At 45.4% G+C, this 18,527-nt stretch overlaps 1 protein-coding gene across 13 annotated transcripts in view; it reads right to left on the reverse strand.

Moving 5' to 3' along the window:
• The window catches only part of LOC119173579 (uncharacterized), a 343,373-nt gene that overhangs the window by 192,438 nt on the left and 132,408 nt on the right, over positions 1 to 18,527 (reverse strand). For all 13 annotated transcript variants that reach the window (XR_012895552.1, XM_075896344.1, XM_037424386.2 and 10 more), the window contains one exon: positions 3,046 to 3,214. Coding sequence is in view for 12 of the 13 variants with exons in the window: in XM_075896344.1 (XP_075752459.1) it covers positions 3,046 to 3,214 (169 nt within the window). In the remaining variant the exon portion in view is untranslated. The remainder of the gene's footprint in view (positions 1 to 3,045; positions 3,215 to 18,527) is intronic.

The following is an 18,527-nucleotide window of genomic DNA, read 5'->3' on the forward strand; positions in this document are numbered from 1 at the left end:
GTTAGCGATCGCGATCGTCTTTATAATGCAAGTTCATTATTGCTACTTGAGCAATCTCTCGTCCCCTTCCAGCGTTGTTTCATGCTCGTTCAAGAGAGATGGTTTACTTTCTGTTTGAGCATTCGACGGCAGTTCTAACAAGCAGGAGATGTTATCTTATGCACTTTCCAGGCGACGATAGGGATGGGAGGACTCATTTGATCCCTGGTTCAGCAGCGCTGCTCGTGCGCTTTTACCCGCTCATGAAAGTTAAGATGTGTGGAGGCATGTTATCAATTTGGACTTGTTTAAAAACATGGTGGTGACGGTAAAAATATGCCGAAGGTGTCAATATTTGCTATTGCAATAATAAAGTAGTTTTTTACTGTAAAATAAGTGTTTTAGGTTAGCTCTGCCTTCAGTTCCTGTATATAACGAAATCCTCTCTACAATAAATTTTTCTGAGAATTTATCAATTTCATTATGTACAGGTTTAACTGTATTATTCCTTTCTGTCAGAAATGAGCACAGGGGTGAATGATTTTTTTTCTTTTGTCAAGACAGGCAAAGCCGCAGGCCGGTGACATAGAAAGGATTGTGATGGCAGCCCTCAAGTACAGAATTTTCCATGTGGTAAAGTGCGCGACGTTGCCAATGGCAAAGTCGCTGAGCTAGTGTTGTTGGCCTCTGCGGATAAACGTCACTGTCTCACAAAGCCAGTGCAGCACGCGTAATTTTTTTTCAGCAGGCAAGCCTTTACTTCTTGATTCTTAAAGCACATACCGCCTTGAAATAGACACTTTGAGCCGCTCCGCACGCGTTGAGTTCTCAAAGCGCTGGCGCTTCCGAAACCTGCCCCCGTAGTGGCAGCGAAATTGACTACAAGAATATTGCACTTTCAGCCACCCTTGCAGCATGTCAGAGAATTAGCTTGAACCATGGCACCTCTGGCATAGGTCATTTTTTTGTCACAAAGTGTGTTGAATTTCATTGTACAGTAGCGTATATGCTCGCATAATGATCGCACCTTTTTTTTTCAAAAAATTTGACTCCAACTTCGGGATGCGATCATTACGCGGTGTAAATTTTCCGTGCAAAAATATTCTGAGCACCAGAAACGCAAAAAAGTCGCTTATCAGAATTTTTACGGTAGCTATCATGACCATAACCAAAAATAAAAGTAAATTAAGGATTACCTTTGTAATAAAATACACGTATCACGCAGGAGCTACATGCATGGCACACTGCCCTTTTATTTTTTACCTCTCTGACCAGCTAACGTTCATTCAAACTCCGAAGCATCACTGGTGTCAGTGTCGTCGCCGCACGATTACCTGTCGGAACCGGCAGTGTCTTCACTGTCCCACAGAGGGTCACCTTTCGTTCCGTCGAGCGTGTTGGAAATGCCAGCGACAGTCCATTCCGCCGCATGAAGCGTGTCGTCCAGCCAGAACTGGCGCGGAACTCCTTTGTGGCTATTCCCAGCCTCCGGGAAACTGTGCACGCCTGCGTCCGTATCATGCCTAATGACACTGCATAACCGTCCTTGCACATGTCCTTCACGTATCCGAGGACTGCCTTTTCAATGTCAGGGAACTTGCCAGATTTGGGTCCACGGAAAGCCTATAGCGTGCTGTTAGTAGCCATGAGCATATCACGCTGTTTTTTCCAATATTGGATTCGAATTTCGCGACGCCGAAATGTCTGCCGGCAGCGCGGTTGCCGTGCTCTAGCGCGTAGTCAAGCGCCTTCAGCTTGAACGCGGCAGTAAAGCTCGCATACCGCCCCATGGTGAAATGGCGCTTCAACAGACGACCACAAAGCACACCAAAAAAAAAAAAACGAGGTCTCAGGAAAAAAAAACATTGCTGCGGGATGAACACAGGTCGACCAACAGGCGGCCGCTGCTGTAACAGTGCGAGATGTCAAAACAAACATGGCGGCTGACGGAGGGAAGCACTCCGTGGAGTGACCGCATTTTTTTCTTCTTTGCGTCAGTTATGGAGGTTGTGAGCACGTCACACGCGTCAAAACAGTTTTTTCCATATAAATAAGGAATGCTTTCATTTAAATCAGTAAATTTACGGCATTAGCATAGTGATGCCCGCTTTCAGATCACATAAACAATGATAGGTGCGTTCAGCTAGACTTGGCACATGTCGATGCGGCAAGTTCAGGGTGCGATCATTACGCAGGGGAAAAAAAAAAGTCGAATTTAGATGACAAAATTTAGGGGTGCGATCATTATGCGAGTGCGATCATTACGCGAGTAAATACGGTACTTGTTACTCTTGCTTTGACATGGGGTATTTCTTTTTTGCACTTGACACGTACACATACGCCTTTAACACCCACTATGTACTTTGTAACCCCCCACACAAAAGCTTCTGTAATGTTTTAGTCACACTGAAGGTGTTCTTATAAATAAATAACTATACTGCAGCTTTCAATGTGCTCCTACTTCATTTACAACATTGTGCTGCCCTTCATAAATGTACTTGCACAGTATGAGCATCCCCGAAAATGAAAAAAAAAAGTATTCCAGTATCTGTATTGCTGCATCTGTATTCCAGCCAAAATACTTTCGTCATTTCGCAAAAGCATATCTGAAATGTCCCATTCAGATATAAATGCCTCTCAGCAACTGTATGTCTCACACTCATATATTTTGATACCTGTATTCCGGAATACTTCTCTGGGTATCTATGCTGAGTCCTGCTCGGAACCTTATGGTAAGATTATGCACACAACGTTAAAATTAGAGTTTGTTGTGAAAATTCTGTGGCCGCCAACAATAACCCTGTTCTTCGAAGGCACAAGTACAAATGCCAACGCGCTTCACCACTTCACAGATCTTCGATGGCCAATGCTCTGTTCCTTGCTGTCTCAATGCACATTGGACTGCTTGAACCTCGCCTTTTGCTCTTCCTTGCGCAGGTTCACCCAAATAAAAAGTTCAGCCTCGGACATGATTGCTACTGACTTCATCATCACGACATATATTTTCTTTCTGAAAGCACCCAGCAGTTGGTTGTGGAACAGCATGCAATGATGATGATGTTTTACCTAAAGTGCCCACAGCAACATGGCAGCGTGCCAGCTTCTGCAGGTCCTCTTTGATTGGCACGCCTCCAATGAAGGCATACGTCTTGAGCCCTGGCATGTCACAGCCAAGACAGCAAACTGTGTCGCAAGACTGAACAGCTATTTCACGTGTTGGCGCCAGGATCAAGACCTGCACAGAAGACATTACCATATATTACCTCGTGCTTGAGAAGTTTAAATTCTAATAATACGATACAATTGACAAAACACTTACAGCAAGAAGTAAACAATGAGTCAGTTATGTTAGATGACACAAAAGGAATAGAACATAGGAGTTGAAATCTGGGCCAGTTGGTTCATGACACTTGAAGAAAGCCAGCAAAAGCACAAGACAAAAACACAAGAGTTTGCGTCTGCGTCTTTCTTGTGTCCCGTGCTTTTGCTGGCTTTCTAAGCATCAAAAACAAGACAAGACATTATGACACGGACACAGTGCTAACTTCCAACAAATTTTATGAACCATGCAGTTCAAGTACCTAAATACCAAATAACAATGCACATAAGCGCAATTAATTTCTTAATTTTACCCTAGAGGGCAATCTGTCGCTAGTGTTTATGGTGTTTAAGTGTCTGAAGTATGCACAAGGAACTGGATTTCACTATTGCGTTCAGCTCCTAAAGGCGAAGCTTTAGGGTTCCTTAATTTTTTTAATGAATTTGCTACAGCTTCGGTTACATTGCTACCAAAGTTCAAGTTGTTGATTATCAATGAAGCCGAGCGTAATATGGGCACTGCCACCGTCAAAAGTGAGCTATCAAGATCTGCTCAGCTTGCATGCATCAAAACACAGTGCGAGCGCACCAGCACAACACAGGATGACTTCTTCGCAAATGTCTTCTGAACATAATCAACAGCTGAAGTGAGCAGCTGCCTCAGTACCTTTGGTGCCCCATGACATCCCCATGAGTGAGCTCAAAGAAAACTTTATGCACGTTCACCAGCTCTTCCTGAAAGTGAATACAGGAGTACCATATAAAGCGCGTTCATTAATCTCCCATTTAGCATAGATGAGGACGTATATGCTAATAAGCAAGCCAAGATGCCTGATTGAAGCTTTGAAACGCAGGTGTTGCTTACATACAGTGGTTTGTAGTTACATAAGCAGACTGTTCCTTCATTATTGTAACACTCCTCACGAACTTTGTATTGAAAACTAGTTTTGCTTCCCTCCATTTTCAACAGCCCCAACATTTCTGGTAATTTAACCCCTGAGCAACCCCTATCGAATGTATGCATTAAGGAACAAGAAAGGCAATGTCATAACCAATATGGGTAGGATAGTCAAGGTGATGGAGGAGTTCTATAGACAGATGTACAGAAGCCAAAACAACCAGGATGAATGACCAAAGGAATTCGACATCCTACCAGTAACGACAGGGGAAATAAGGGAAGCTCTAGCAAGAATGTAAAGAGGCAAAGCCGGTAGTGAAGATAAAGTAACAACGGACCTTCTAAAGATGGCAGAGAAATTGAGTTAGAAAAACTGGCCACTTTGTATACGAAGTGTCTTTTGATGGGAAGGGTACCAGAATCTTGGAAGAATGCCAACATCATCTTAATACTTAAGAAAGGAGACGTCAAGACTTGAAAAACTACAGGCTAATCAGCTTACTGTTCGTTGTATACAAGCTATTTATGAAAATAATAGCTTATAGAATCAAATCGACATTGTAGTTCAATCAACCAAAGACCGAGCAATATTTCGTATAGCCTACTCCACAATAGACCATATTCTCAACCAAAGACCAAGCAGTATTTCGTACAGCCTACTCTACAATAGACCATATTCGCACTATCAATCAGGTAAAAGAGAAATGTGCAGAATACAACCAACCCCTCCCTATACATAGCCTTCATAAATTACCAGAAGGCGTTTGACTCAGTCGAGACATCACCAGTAATGCAGGCACTGCAAAATTAGGGCATCGAAGTGCCTCACATAAACATCCTAGAGGAAATCTACAGTGGTTCCACATCACCATAGTTCTCCATAAAGAAAGCGACAGAATCCCAAGAAAGAAGGGTGTAAGGCAGAGACACCTCATCTTTCCAATGCTATTCACCTCATTTTTACAGGAGGTTTCCAGGACCCTAGATTAGAAAGAGTTAGGGATAAGAGTTAATGGAGAGTATCTTAGTAATCTGTGGTTCACGGATGACTTTGCCTTGATGAGTAATTCAGGAGATGAATTACAGTTCATGATTACTGAACTAAACACGGAAAGCAAAAAAGTAGGTCTGAAAATTAATATGCACAAAACTCAAGTAATGTGCAGCAGTCTCAGTAGAGAACAGCACTTTGTGATATGTGGATAGACGGAAGTTTTAAAGGAATAGTATGTCTACTTGGGACATAGTAGTAACCATGGATCCAAACCATGAGAGTGAAATATCTAGAAGAATAAGGATGGGGCGGATCACATTCGTCAAGCATTCTCAAATCATGAATTGTAATCTGCCATAACCCTCAAGAGACAGTAGGATTGGGTGTGTTGGTATAACATAATAAATAGTGCTTAACAGCGCAAACAACAGAACGGGATAGAAGAGACGGGACAAAGCACTGAGACTGGACTATCAGCGCTCTGTCTCATCTCTTCTATCCTCTCCTGTCATTTGCGCTTTTAAGCACTGTTAATCACTAACCCTCAAGAGGAAGATATATAACAGCTGCATCTTGCCAGTACCTACCTACAGAGCAGAAACCTGGAGGCTTATAAAGAGAATTCAGCTTAAATTGAGGACGACCCAGCGAGCGATGGAACGGAAAATGATAGGTGTAACCTTAAGAGACAAGAACAGAGCAGAGTGGATCAGAGAACAAAACCGGGGTTAAGGATATCATAAATCAAGAACAAGGAATGGACATGGGCTGGGCACGTAGCACGTGGGCAGGATAACCGCTGGTGATTAAGGGTAACTGACTGGATTCCCAGAGAAGGCAAACACACGAAAGAGAAACGGAAAGTTAGGTGGGCCGATGAGATTAAAAAGTTTGCAGGTATAACGTGGCAATGGGAAAACACAGGACCAGGTTGATTGGTGGATTGTGGGAGAGGCCTTTGCACTGCAATGGACTTAATCAGGCTGATGATGATGATAATGATGAACCCTTGAGCAAGCAAAGATGACCTTGGAGCTATTGACATACACAATTGCAATATTTGCAGCAATTTTGCAGGAAAAATTTAAAAAACAAAAAAGCAACTTGCATGTTTCTTTCTTTTTTTTTAATTTGTTCTGTTATGTGCACAAATACTTTATGACTAATTTATCCAATTTGAGCATTTCTTTCTTGTAAAAAAGCTATGTACACAAATATTGGTAGTAGAAGCACCCCGTCGTAAATACTGCAGGTTTTTTTTGTGGTGTTTCCATTTTGCAAAGCGTGGCTGTGGAAATCTGTCACCTTGTGCTCAATGACATCTTCCGAAAAATAGCTTCCCCGCACTCCACAGAGTACTAGGCAACTTTGGATCATTATAGTACTACAAAGATACAGTAAATTTTAGCAAATGATTAAATGCGAAGCAGTTCTGCAAGCACTTCTTTGAGTACTGCAAGCACCGGCAAATGCATGAATATCAGGCTGCGGGCGCATGAAAATTCCTTAAAGGGTGGGATATGTCTCACCTCGCCAGTCAGTGGCATGAGTGCAGTTGCACTCCTTCTTTTGAGCAGACATCAATCATCGGTCGCCATCATAATCAACAGACACGTGAGAATACAGAGGTTTACCACATGACGAAGTGTGTTGGCAATTACGTTAGCCAGCCATCTGTTGCTCTATCAGAGCAAAAAATTTTTTTCATTGATCAGTTGTAATCTTGCGTGGTGCATGATACATATATATATATATATATATAAGGGAAAGAAGTGTATACTTAAGGGCTCGTTTTTCCGTGTTTTGACACAATATTAATGAGATCTAACAGACAGTAATGCCAAAGAATGTACAGGGGAAGTTATTAGAACCAATAGAATGTAAATAAGAAAGAAAAGAGGGTGAAAAATTAACCAGCCGTGAGCAGGAATCGAATCTACGACCTTCGAATAACGCGTTCGATGCTCTAACCACTGAGCTACCACAGCGGCCTTCCCTCCATCCACTTTTTTTTTGGGGTTTATATGTGAATTTAGAAGTAGGAGTGTCAGTCAGCGCCATCTATAAGCCAAGCGACGAGTGCGGAACACTCTATTATGCGCATATGTGGCGTCACGTAGCAGGTGAACTTTATTACGAGCGGGCAGCTGATTAATAGTCCCTCGTACACAACCTAAATACACCTCGTATACAACCTAATGACACCAAGTCTGCCAGTACGAGACCCTTGTTAATGAATAAGGGAAAGAAGTGTATACCTAAGACATATATATATATATATATATATATATATATATATATATATATATGCTTTCCTTTAAATAAGTTTTCAGTTAGACCAGCCCTTTCCTGTTTCTTTCTCTTGTGTGTTTCCTTTTGTGCGCTGCCCTTTTATGAATAAGTTCCAACTCGCCCACCTTTCACTTGTACTAAAGTTTATTACTCGCAGATCTCAATACTATATGTACTCGACATCATACGTCACATGTACATAGCTCTCACAGCCATAAATTGTAACCTAGGCACATGCATCAACACTATGTCACACGTATTTTCTTTTCTTAGTGGATAACCACGAAAAACCGTTTATCGCCAATACATGTATTCGAGTTCCTTATTTGTCAACATCACTGATGGGCTGCTCACACAAGCGTCACCCTGTCCTTTCTCTACACTACCATACATTATCATGCTACCTTACCAACAAGCCCAAATCGCCACCCCCATCAACAATATTATAGGCAATTTTAATGTGAATGTGAAGAAAGAAAAGTGGGCAAAAATAACTCACCCCATGGCTACTTTCGGTGCTGACTGACACCTTCATGTTTTATTAACATACATTCCCCATAAAGTGGACAGGGGAATAACTGCGTGTAGCTCAGTTGGTGAAATATCAGACACATCATTGGAAGGTCACAGGTTCAGTCCCTGCCCACGACAAGTCATCTTTTCGTCCACTTTTCTTTCTTCACGTGACAATTGCTTATAATAACCTATCCTATATCTTCCTTGGCATGGTTGTCTGTTAGATCTTATCAATGCCTTTCTCTATAATTTTTAGCAATTAATATCACAAGATTGGTGTCATCCTATAATTATTTCCAGGTGGGTCCGCCTTGTGAACACAACGTCTGAACTCTGCGAAAACCACGCACAACGGCCATCCAAAAAGAGCACCACGTGTTGGGCAGTAGTGGTGCGCGTGGCCCACTTGCGCTCTTAAAAGGGTCAGCCTGCATGCTGCCTGGGGGAGAGACGCCTTAGCTGCCACGAAGGATGGACACTCTCACCCGCGCTGGTCGATTGCTGCTGCCCGGAATGACGGTCGCTGCGTAGCTGCCTCGCCCTGGGCCGACCTTGCTGTATACGGTGTTCAGTTAAATAAATGTGTTTCTTTGTTGAGTCGTGAAGCCTCCGCCGTCCTTGCTTTACCTACAAATGGGACGCAGAAAGCCGGATACCCACAGTTGGCGCCCAACGTGGTTTTTGCTCCCACCCGTAGGAATGGTACGGCGCACGTAGGTCCAGGCTTTGGTTTTGGTTGCCGAGCTTTTGTCTACAGTAACTTTTTTGGTGCATGTGTTCTTTATTGCACGATATTTTTTTTCTCCCCATGGTGCAGGCAGACGAAAAGCAGTTCCTTTCTGGGACGATCTTGCCCACCGCCAACAAGGAGGATTCATCTCTCCAGCCGGCACACAGCTGCTGGCACAGCAGTTGGACACATTCCAGCACGTCGCCGAGTTGTGCAACACAGTCATAGACCGCGTGAGCACTCTGGCCATGGAGCTACAGAGGGTAAAAGTGAGCCACAGCTCCGACCACAGGTCAAGCTGCCCACGTATACGAGCTACAACGACCCAAAATCAGTAGGTGACTTTCTAGACGAAGTAGACAGCTATACTAGAGCTACTAGCACTTCGAAAGGTTGCGTGATTACTCAAATTCTGCTGTTGGCTTTACGGGATGCCGCAGGACAATAGTTGAGGCTACGATTGCCTTTTTCTACATGGGCAGATTTTGAAAAATGCTTCCGAGAGGAATTTCTGCCCCCTGGGTACGAGCAGCGAGTCCAGCGTGAGCTCGAATTGAGAACCCAGCATCCGGACGAAAGTTCACTGGAGTACGCCCGGACAATGCAGAAATTGCATCGCCGAGAAGCACCGACTGCGACTGCCTCGGAAAAGGGCAAAGTGGCTCGGGTCATTCGACAGAGTCATCCCAGATTCAGGCCACTTCTTAACAGGCACAAATTCTAAGCCCTTGAGAAACTCGCATGAGAGGCCCATGGTATATAAGATGCCCTGTTAGCTGAGAGCACTTACGTGCCACCGCTGTCGCCTCTATCTGCTCTCGACCCGTCACTGGCTTGGCGTGCACTCGTTGCCAGTCCTTCATGCGACCTGACGAGCCCAGGCACGATCACGGCTGTCTCCTCCCATGCCCTGGACCCCTTCAAATATGAGCAAGGGCGGCGTGGGGCCCCATTCACTACCGTATCTGCGGTCAGCTGTTCTTGAGAGCAAGTTACCACAGAGCAGCGTCCAAGTGCAGAACGCTCGCTGCTTACTCGAGTACAAGAGCATACAAGTACAAGAGCATAGTTGGCCGGACCCCGAATTTCAATGTGCCTGCTTCACAAGTGCAGCGCGAGCCAACTGTGACAGGCACTCCTGTAATGGGTACTTCGGGGCCACTCCGCCGAAAGGCGTGATTTCAGTGATAGACTAACTGACCAACGAGGACATGTGCAAGTCGTATACTACCAGTGCAATCAAACTGGTCATGTGAGGCGGCAATGTTTTGCGCACCGTAGCGCGAATGCAGGTCATTCGGGAAACTGCTGCTGCCGGCAACACTAAACACTGGCAGTGCGTTGCAACCCATGGCCATCAATGCCACGAGCATGAAACGCTGCCCGGTACGTGCAGACGAGAATCAACAAGCTAGTGGTTCAGTCATCGTTCCCACTGTTTGTTGCATAGCACAGGTGCAGTCGCCAGAACCCACAATGAATATTAAAGTGCTGGTAATTCTCGTACCAGCCCGTTTTGACACTGGCTCAGTAATCTCTTTATTAATCAACCCAACCCATCGTGAGGTGGGAGGTGACGCTAGCAGAAACGTATCCTTTGATAACGTAGCGAGCCAATCGCGACAACTAGAGGCTGCTCTGTCTGGAAAAACAGGCCGGGATGGAATGCGCTGTTTTCGCTGCCGTGAATGAGGGCACATACCAAGGGAGTGCATTGGATGCAGGCCTCCTGCGAGGCAGAGAAACGGGTTCGCGGATCGCTCGTCAAAGTACGAGCGACCGAACCTTTGCTCCTTCCTTCTGCGTGCAGGGCAAGCACGTTTCTTGCTGATGCGCACGCGCCATTCATTCCAGTCAATATTGCCGGCCATGAATTTTCGGTGTTGCTGGACACGGGCGCTAACGCCTCGTTGCTCGGCGAACAGGTGTTGTCCCACTTGCAGAAGCACTATATGCGCTTGGGCCACAGCGGAACGACATTCACCCTTGCGATAGGCGTGGCCCATTCGGCAGGCGCTGCACGGTTGAGTGACAGATGAGAAGATCGAATGAGACGCTGGCGTTTTGTTCATTTTCTCGGGCTCAGCATTCCTGTGATCCCCGGTCGGAACTTTCTCCTTCAAACCGGTATCTCATTAGACATTGCGAATGACGGCTATCGTGATGACCCATTTTGCCAGCTAAAGGCGCTCATCAACCCGCCAGCGCTTACCGTTGCCATTGCCGCAGAAGCGTCGGAAACATGCCCTGCGCAGAGTTCGGGAACAAGCCCCTGCTCTACGCATTCATCCTCTCACAGTCCTCTTCGGGAATGAGAGGCACGGCATCAACCATGTCGCGCGCAAACTTCAGGGTCGTACCCTGGTGTTACGTCGTGCTCGTCAGCTCAAAACCCCCATTTGGATCGACCGACACGGCACGAACAGGCACCACATCTTTTGGTAGCCTGTGCAACTCAATTGGATGACACACAAAAGATTTGTCTGTCGACACTATTACGTCAGTATGACGAGCTCTTCACTGATCAACTGGGTTGCACCGATTTTGTGAGCCACATGATCGAAATTGGCAACGCGCTTCTTTTGAAGTGTAACCCAGGGCTTGTAAGTCTCGCCAAAAGGCCGATTATCGACGGGTTGCTAGACAACATGCTTGCGGCTGGCATTATTTGCCGCTCGTCTAGCTCCTGGGCGTCTCCAATTGTGTTGGTGCCTAAAAAAGATGGCAGTCATCGCCTGTGGGTAGCCTATCACCGTCTTAATGGAGTGACTCGTAGGGATGCCTATCTACTCCCCACGATACATTCCATCGTAGGAAACCTGGGTGATGCACGGTACTTTACCATGCTTAATGCCTCTAAAGGTTACCTACAAATCCAGATGGGTGAGCGTGACCAGTGCAAAACTGCGTTCACATCCCACAGATAGTTGTTCGAGTTCACTCGTATGCCCTTTGGTCTTTGCAATGCTCCTGCGATGCTTTAAGGACTTATGAACCGCGTCATCACGGAAGCAAAGTCATCATACTGCATCTACTATCTCGAAGACATCGTGATTTATTCACGAAGCTGCGAAGAACGGCTGGCTTATGTTGCTGATGTGTTCGAGAGGGTGAGGACCGCCGGGATGACGTCAAATCCCGCTAAGGTCTAATTAGCGCAGACTCGTATTCAGTTACTCGAGTTTACGCTGGGCAAAGGCTCCGTTGAGCTGGATTGGGAAAAACTTCAAGCCATTCTCGATTTTCTTGTGCCCAAGGACAAACGTGGCCTTCGCCGCTTTTTGGGAATAGTTAACTTTTACCATTCCTTCATTCCGTCCTGTGCCCGACTGCAGGTGCCCTTGAGCAAGCTTTTGCTAAGTCTGCTGAGTGGCAATGGAGACCTGAGCTCAACGAGGCGTTTTGCTGACTGTCTAACGCCATTGCGGAGACAGCGCAACTCAAGCTTCCCGACCTGACCCGACCGTTCGTAGAACAAACTTATGTGAGCGATCTGGGGTTAGGAGCCGTTATCCTACAAGAATACGATGACGTGTTGCAGCCGTTGGCCTTTGCCAGCCACTCCTTCATCTTTGCGGAGAAAAATTATTCTGTGACCAAAAAGGAGTGCCTCCCCATCGTGTTCGCACTACGGAAGTTTGACGTCTACCTTCATAGCACGAAGTTCGTAGTGCAAATGGATTACAGTGCACTCAGCTGGCCAAAGCGGCTCCATGAGCCTGCTGGCAGGCTGGCGCACTGGGCTCTCCTGATACAGCACTATGACTTTGCAGTGCAGTATAAAAAAGGGGAGCACCAGCGTTGTAGCTGACGAGCTATCTTGTGCCCCATTGTCTGCTGAGAACCTTTATCCCGGTGAGACATCCGCTAGCACATGCGAGCGTCGGGGGCGGAACAGCAGCTTCACCGCCTTTCGGCAAAAAGACAGAGCCCCCATGTGAACGACTTTGGCTGCTATTCAGGTAAGTGGCGCAACACGTAGCGATCAAGCTAGAGAGCTTTCCGAAAGCCACGATACCGAGAGTGAAACCGTGACGCCAATGCATGCGGCAGTTGCTGCGCTCCTAAATGGACGTGATACCCTACCCCGCCCATCCTTGTGAGAATGGGAATCGCTTTCAGCAGCGAAGAGCTACAGAAGGCTCAACAGAATGATCCGTTTCAAGTCTCCACGAGACGGAGCGCTGTATACGCGGCTTGCTTTGCAGCGGGCGCCGATAAATGACTGTCTTGAGGAGACGGAGGGCGCTGCTACGCTTCTTGCTCTGCAGCGAGCGCGGATAAGGGGCTGGAACCAGCGTGTGTCACTGAGTCCCCGGCAGATTTATTTTGCTGGACCATGATGGGCTCCTGCTGAAGTATATATATATAGCCACTGGGGAGTCTGCGAATTCGTTTAAGGTGGCTATCCCCAAAGAAGTCTGGGTGCCGCGCTGTTGCGATCCTCTCGCAAAGAACTCATGGCCGGTCACTTGAGTGGCTCGAAAGTTTTCGCAAACTGAGCAACGTTAATTCTGGCCTGGCCCGGCACGAAGCGTGACATTTATCGCTGTGGCCGTGCCTGCCACGTCTCACAAACAGTGGAACCAAGGGTTGGCAAGCCACCCAGTCTTATGGACTGATTGTCAAAGTGCGTTTGTGGCGCATACTTGCTGAAGATCCCCTTTTAGGAAAACTCAGCCGTACTCACATCGCAGACCAGAAGCCCTCTCTCACGATCTGATGAGCTCGTGCCAGAGCCCAGCAGTGCTTCACGGAACAGGGCACACCCGGAGCAGCGGACCGCTTTCGGACTCCGAACCAGTATAATCTGAGAAACCGGTCACCTTTGTGATTTTGTGCCGGACGGCGGACTTCTCCGCGATTGAAGGCCCTCAGTTTACTGTGTAGCCTCAACATAGGTTAGCTTCTTAATGGCCTGTTCTTGTAAAGAAGTCGGCCCCACCCAGTTTGCTGTCAGTGTTTTTTTTTTTTATGTGTTCATTTGCATTTTATGTTATGTTTCCTTTGTCCTAATATTAGGTGTTCATTTGTTTATGTTCTTTTGCCCAGATATTCACCCTCAGTTTACTGTCTAGCCTCAACATAGGTTAGCTTCTTAATGGCCTGTTCTTGTAAAGAAGTCGGCCCCACCCAGTTTGCTGTCAGTGTTTTTTTTTTATGTGTTCATTTGCATTTTATGTTATGTTTCCTTTGTCCTAATATTAGGTGTTCATTTGTTTATGTTCTTTTGCCCAGATATTCAATGTTATTTTTGCTATGCTAAACACTTTTTGCTGTATTTCATCTACCAACGAAGGGAGTTTTGAACATTGGTGCTTACACGTGGGGAGAGGAACGATTCGAGGAAGCTTTGCGCCTTCACGCGCAGGCAAGCTTCGGCGATGTGTGCATGTTTCTGTGCATGCTTGAGAAGAGTGCGTGTCATGGTGTCATTCCATTGACATTTACACTAGGTGCTCGGGGCCCTGACCTGCTGACGTCAGACAGTCCGGCTGTGCCCTGCTCTCAGCCGTCGCCGAGAAACTCTGCTACCCCTTCCAAATTGGCTCCTGCGCGAGGCCAGCTGACAGTAGCTATAGCGGTGTCGTGCCCCCCTGATTTATGTGAAACAGTGAAGCGATACCTGTCTGTGCCGTCGCGAATTTGTGACAGTGTCATTAACCTGCTGCTACTCTGTTCGGGGGACGTTGAGCTAAACCCGGGACCCAATGATAAGATTCTAGCGGACATCCAGGAAAGCGTGCGTGGGCTGAAAGCGGGACAGGCGACAATATTGACTACTTAGCTCAAAGGAGTTAAGGAAAAGCAGGCCGAAACTGACGCTCAAATTAAACAACTGAATGATAGAGCTGCATCCTTGGAAGCGTCTATTGCATCCCGCAGTCCGGGTGAAATCAGCCTGCCCGAGAATAGCTTACAGTGTGTAAATGACCAACTGCAGCACATTACATCCCGATGCGATAGTGCAGAAAATAGGATGCGCAGCTCGAATCTTCTGTTTTTCGGTATCGAAGATGACGTTAATGAAGATTGGAAAGCTTCAGAAAAAAACTAATTGAATTTTGCGAAGAAAATCTTCAAATCACCCTTACAAGCCAGCAGTTTGAACGCGTCCACCGTCTTGGCCGGTTTTCTCCAGATAAGTGCCGACCAATAATTGCTAAATTCGTTCTGTTTAAAGACAAACAAATCGTACAAGCATTATCAAGAAAACTTAAAGGTACAGACTATTCTATTAGTCAGGATTTTTCTGTTGCAACCCGCGAAGCGCGGAAAAAGTTGATCGAGTTTGCGAAACCAAGCAAGCAGACATTTTAACTGCGAGTAGACAGGTTAGAAATGAATGGCAAGACGTACGTTTATGACAGCTCTACAAAATCGGTTGTTCTTTCTCAAAGGTAGCTAAATAAGAAAGCAGGCAAAAATAAACTTCCTAAGCAACAATGGTCACGTTCCTCAACCTTGGTACGACCACTAACAGTGACGTTGACTAACATCCGTAGCCTGCTGCCGAAACGTGAAAATATCTCTTCGATCTTGGACGATAGCAATACGGACATTGCTGTCTTAACTGGGACATGGCTTCACCCAAATATTCTCGATGCAGAACTCCTTTCGGGCGTGAATATTTTCAGTATTTATCGGTGTGACCGTTCTGAACGAAAGGGGGGTGGTGTTTTGATCCCGATAAAGAATACACTGTCGTCGTTTCTGATTGATACTCACTCACCCCTCGAAATAGTTTGGGCTGCCTGCTTTTCCGCTTCATCAAAAATACTGATAGGCGCTTGCTACCGGCCACCCGACACAGGTCCTTCCTTTAGCGATGAACTCAGAAAGAGTATAGCGGCCGCTGTGCAAAGCTATCAGTGTGAAAACGTTTACCTCCTCGGCGACTTTAACTTTCCCGATGTTGATTGGCCGTCTCTCTCTTCACCTAGTCGTGCTTCTGTAGAATTTATAAATTTAACTCTGGATTTTAACTTCTTCCAAACTGTTGACGCACTTACACGTGGATCTAATTTATTAGATCTAATTTTAAGTAATGCGCCTGAAACAATCGGGCCAATCACTTATCGGGACGGTCTAAGTGACCACAAGTTACTTCATTTTCCTATAAATGTGCCATTTAGCCACACAAGTAAAAATAGAAAGATTATACGAGATTATAACAAGGCCGATTACGCAGCAATTAACTCAGACCTTGAAGTATTCCTTGTTGAAGGGATGATGCCCTTGTTCGATACTCGCACCGTAAACGAAAACTGGTGTATCTTCCGGGACAAGGTTTGCGGGCTGGTCGATAAGTTTGTTCCTATAGTTACCATAACGAATGACAGGTTGAACCCGTGGTTTACTAAGTCACTCCGTCGGCTCAGAAACAAAAAAAAAAGCAGTTGTAGAAAAACGCCAAAAATGGGCAAACTGAAGCTACATGGAAAAAGTACGACGAGTGTGCGGCGAGCTACTGCTCTGCAATTAAGGATGCGAAAGACAAATATTTTTCCCATGATCTCCTGTCTCTTTTGAAATCAAGTCCTCGGAAGTTTAGGCAGTCGTTAACCCCAGCAACCGACCACCAGCATATCTCGTTGCGTGGTGATGAAGATAAACCCCTCTCAGATAGTGACTGTTCATTCGCATTTAACAGGTTCTTTTCTTCAGTATACACACGAGAAGACCTTTCCAACATACCATTCATCGCAGATTACGACTGGGTGTTTATGCAGCCAATAGCTCTTACAGTCGAAGGTATTGCTTCCCTCATTGACCAACTTAAACTATCTACTTCATCGGGGCCCGACAACATTAACACAAAAATACTAAAACACACAAAAATCGTAACGAGCAAATTCTTACTTCTCATCTTTCAACAGTCCTTGATGTCTGGTCAACTTCCAGATGATTGGCAGATGGGTAAAGTGGTTCCCGTTTATAAAAGTGGAGGTAAACACTCACCTGATAATTATAGACCCATCTCGCTTACGTCAATCTGCTGCAAATTGCTGGAGCATATTATCGCTTCCCATGTTCGCCGCCACCTCGAATCAAATAATTTCTTTTTTCCTCACCAGCATGGTTTTCGGAAAGGCTTCTCGTGTGACACCCAATTGTTTCAATTAACAACCGATCTCCATTTCAATATGAATGAAAATAAACAAACTGATTGCGTATTCATCGATTTTTCAAAGGCCTTTGACCGCGTTGCCCATTGCCACCTAATATCTAAATTATCTGCACTTAGACTCGAGTCCTTAACCCTTTCGTGGATTCGCAATTTTCTTTGCTTTCGAATACAATTCACTACGGTTAATAACTACGCCTCTACTCCCTCTGATGTCATCTCGGGTGTTCCACAGGGTAGTGTTCTCGGACCTCAATTATTTCTCATCTACATAAATGATTTGCCAAATAATATATCTTCCAATATAAGACTATTCGCTGACGATTGCATAATATATCGAGCTATTAACAATGATGGCGACCACCTTACCCTTCAAACAGACCTTAACCTAATTAGTGACTGGTGTGACGTGTGGCAGATGTCTCTTAACTCTTCCAAGTGCCGTGCTATGACCTTCAGTCGTAAACACAAAAACTCCAATTATTCCTACTCTATTAAAAATGATACAATAGTGCAGTGCTCTTCTTACAAATACTTAGGCGTCAATCTAACACCCAATCTTTCATGGTCGGCACACATTAGTGTTATTTGCGCGAAAGCCTCAGAAACATTAGGTTATCTCCGTCGTAATCTGCGAAAGTCTCCAACAAGCATCCGTAAACTGGCCTATTTCTCTTATGTACGCCCCCAGCTGGAATTTGCATCTTCAGTCTGGTCCCCTTTCCAAGATTACCTAACCACATTGTTAGAGTCCATACAAAACAGAGCAGCCCGGTTTACATCTCGCAATTATAGCACTCATTGCAGCGTAACAACATTAAAACAAGAACATTCTATTTCGCCATTGCACGTTCGTCGCTCTGTTGCACTGTTATGTTTGCTGCATAAATATATTCACAGCACAAGACGCTCTACGCTACCCCTAACAGCACCATTGCGCATGTCCAGACGCCTGCACAATCACCTTAGTTTCACTCGCATTTACGACAAAACAAAGGCATTCAACTTATCAGCGCTTCCTAAGGCCATATCATTATGGAACGATCTTCCCGACTGCATCGCCTCCATCACCGATCCAGATTCTTTTCGCAAACATGTGTGTAATCATTTTTCATCGCACTAATCACTCTAACTTCACTGATGTTTGTAGCTGCAGCTGTGCCACTCACCTGGTTTCACACTTCTCTTTGGTTCTCTTTAGTTTTTGCTGTACCCACCGTTGTCTTGCAATTTATATTGGTAAACGCCTTCGTACGGCTAGCAGTATGTGTGTTTGGAAAATGCGTGTGTATGTTGTACACCTCGGCCTTCCGGTTTCTCTTTGATTTTTTTTTTATTGCCATTGTTCTCCCAGTTCTTGTTATTCTCCCAGTCTTTGTTGCTCAGTTGCACCGCCGTTGCTACTCACTTGAATTCTATACATACGCCTTCCGAATTTCTTTATTGTGTTTCGTACATGTACCTTGAATTTCTTGTTATTCAAGCTTTCTGCATATCGGTAAACATTCGCATATTACATTTGTTTGAGTGTCAGTGAGTAGACACGCTTTGTCACGATGTTGTGTTATTTTCTGTGTATTCTATGTTATTGATGACCGCCCTATTACTCTTTGAAGTTTGTACCCCCCTTACTCAATGCTCTGATTGAGCTTGTAAGGTATCATAAATAAAT

The sequence above is a fragment of the Rhipicephalus microplus genome, chromosome 5 (genome assembly GCF_043290135.1).
Source record: "Rhipicephalus microplus isolate Deutch F79 chromosome 5, USDA_Rmic, whole genome shotgun sequence".
NCBI classification, from domain to species: domain Eukaryota; kingdom Metazoa; phylum Arthropoda; class Arachnida; order Ixodida; family Ixodidae; genus Rhipicephalus; species Rhipicephalus microplus.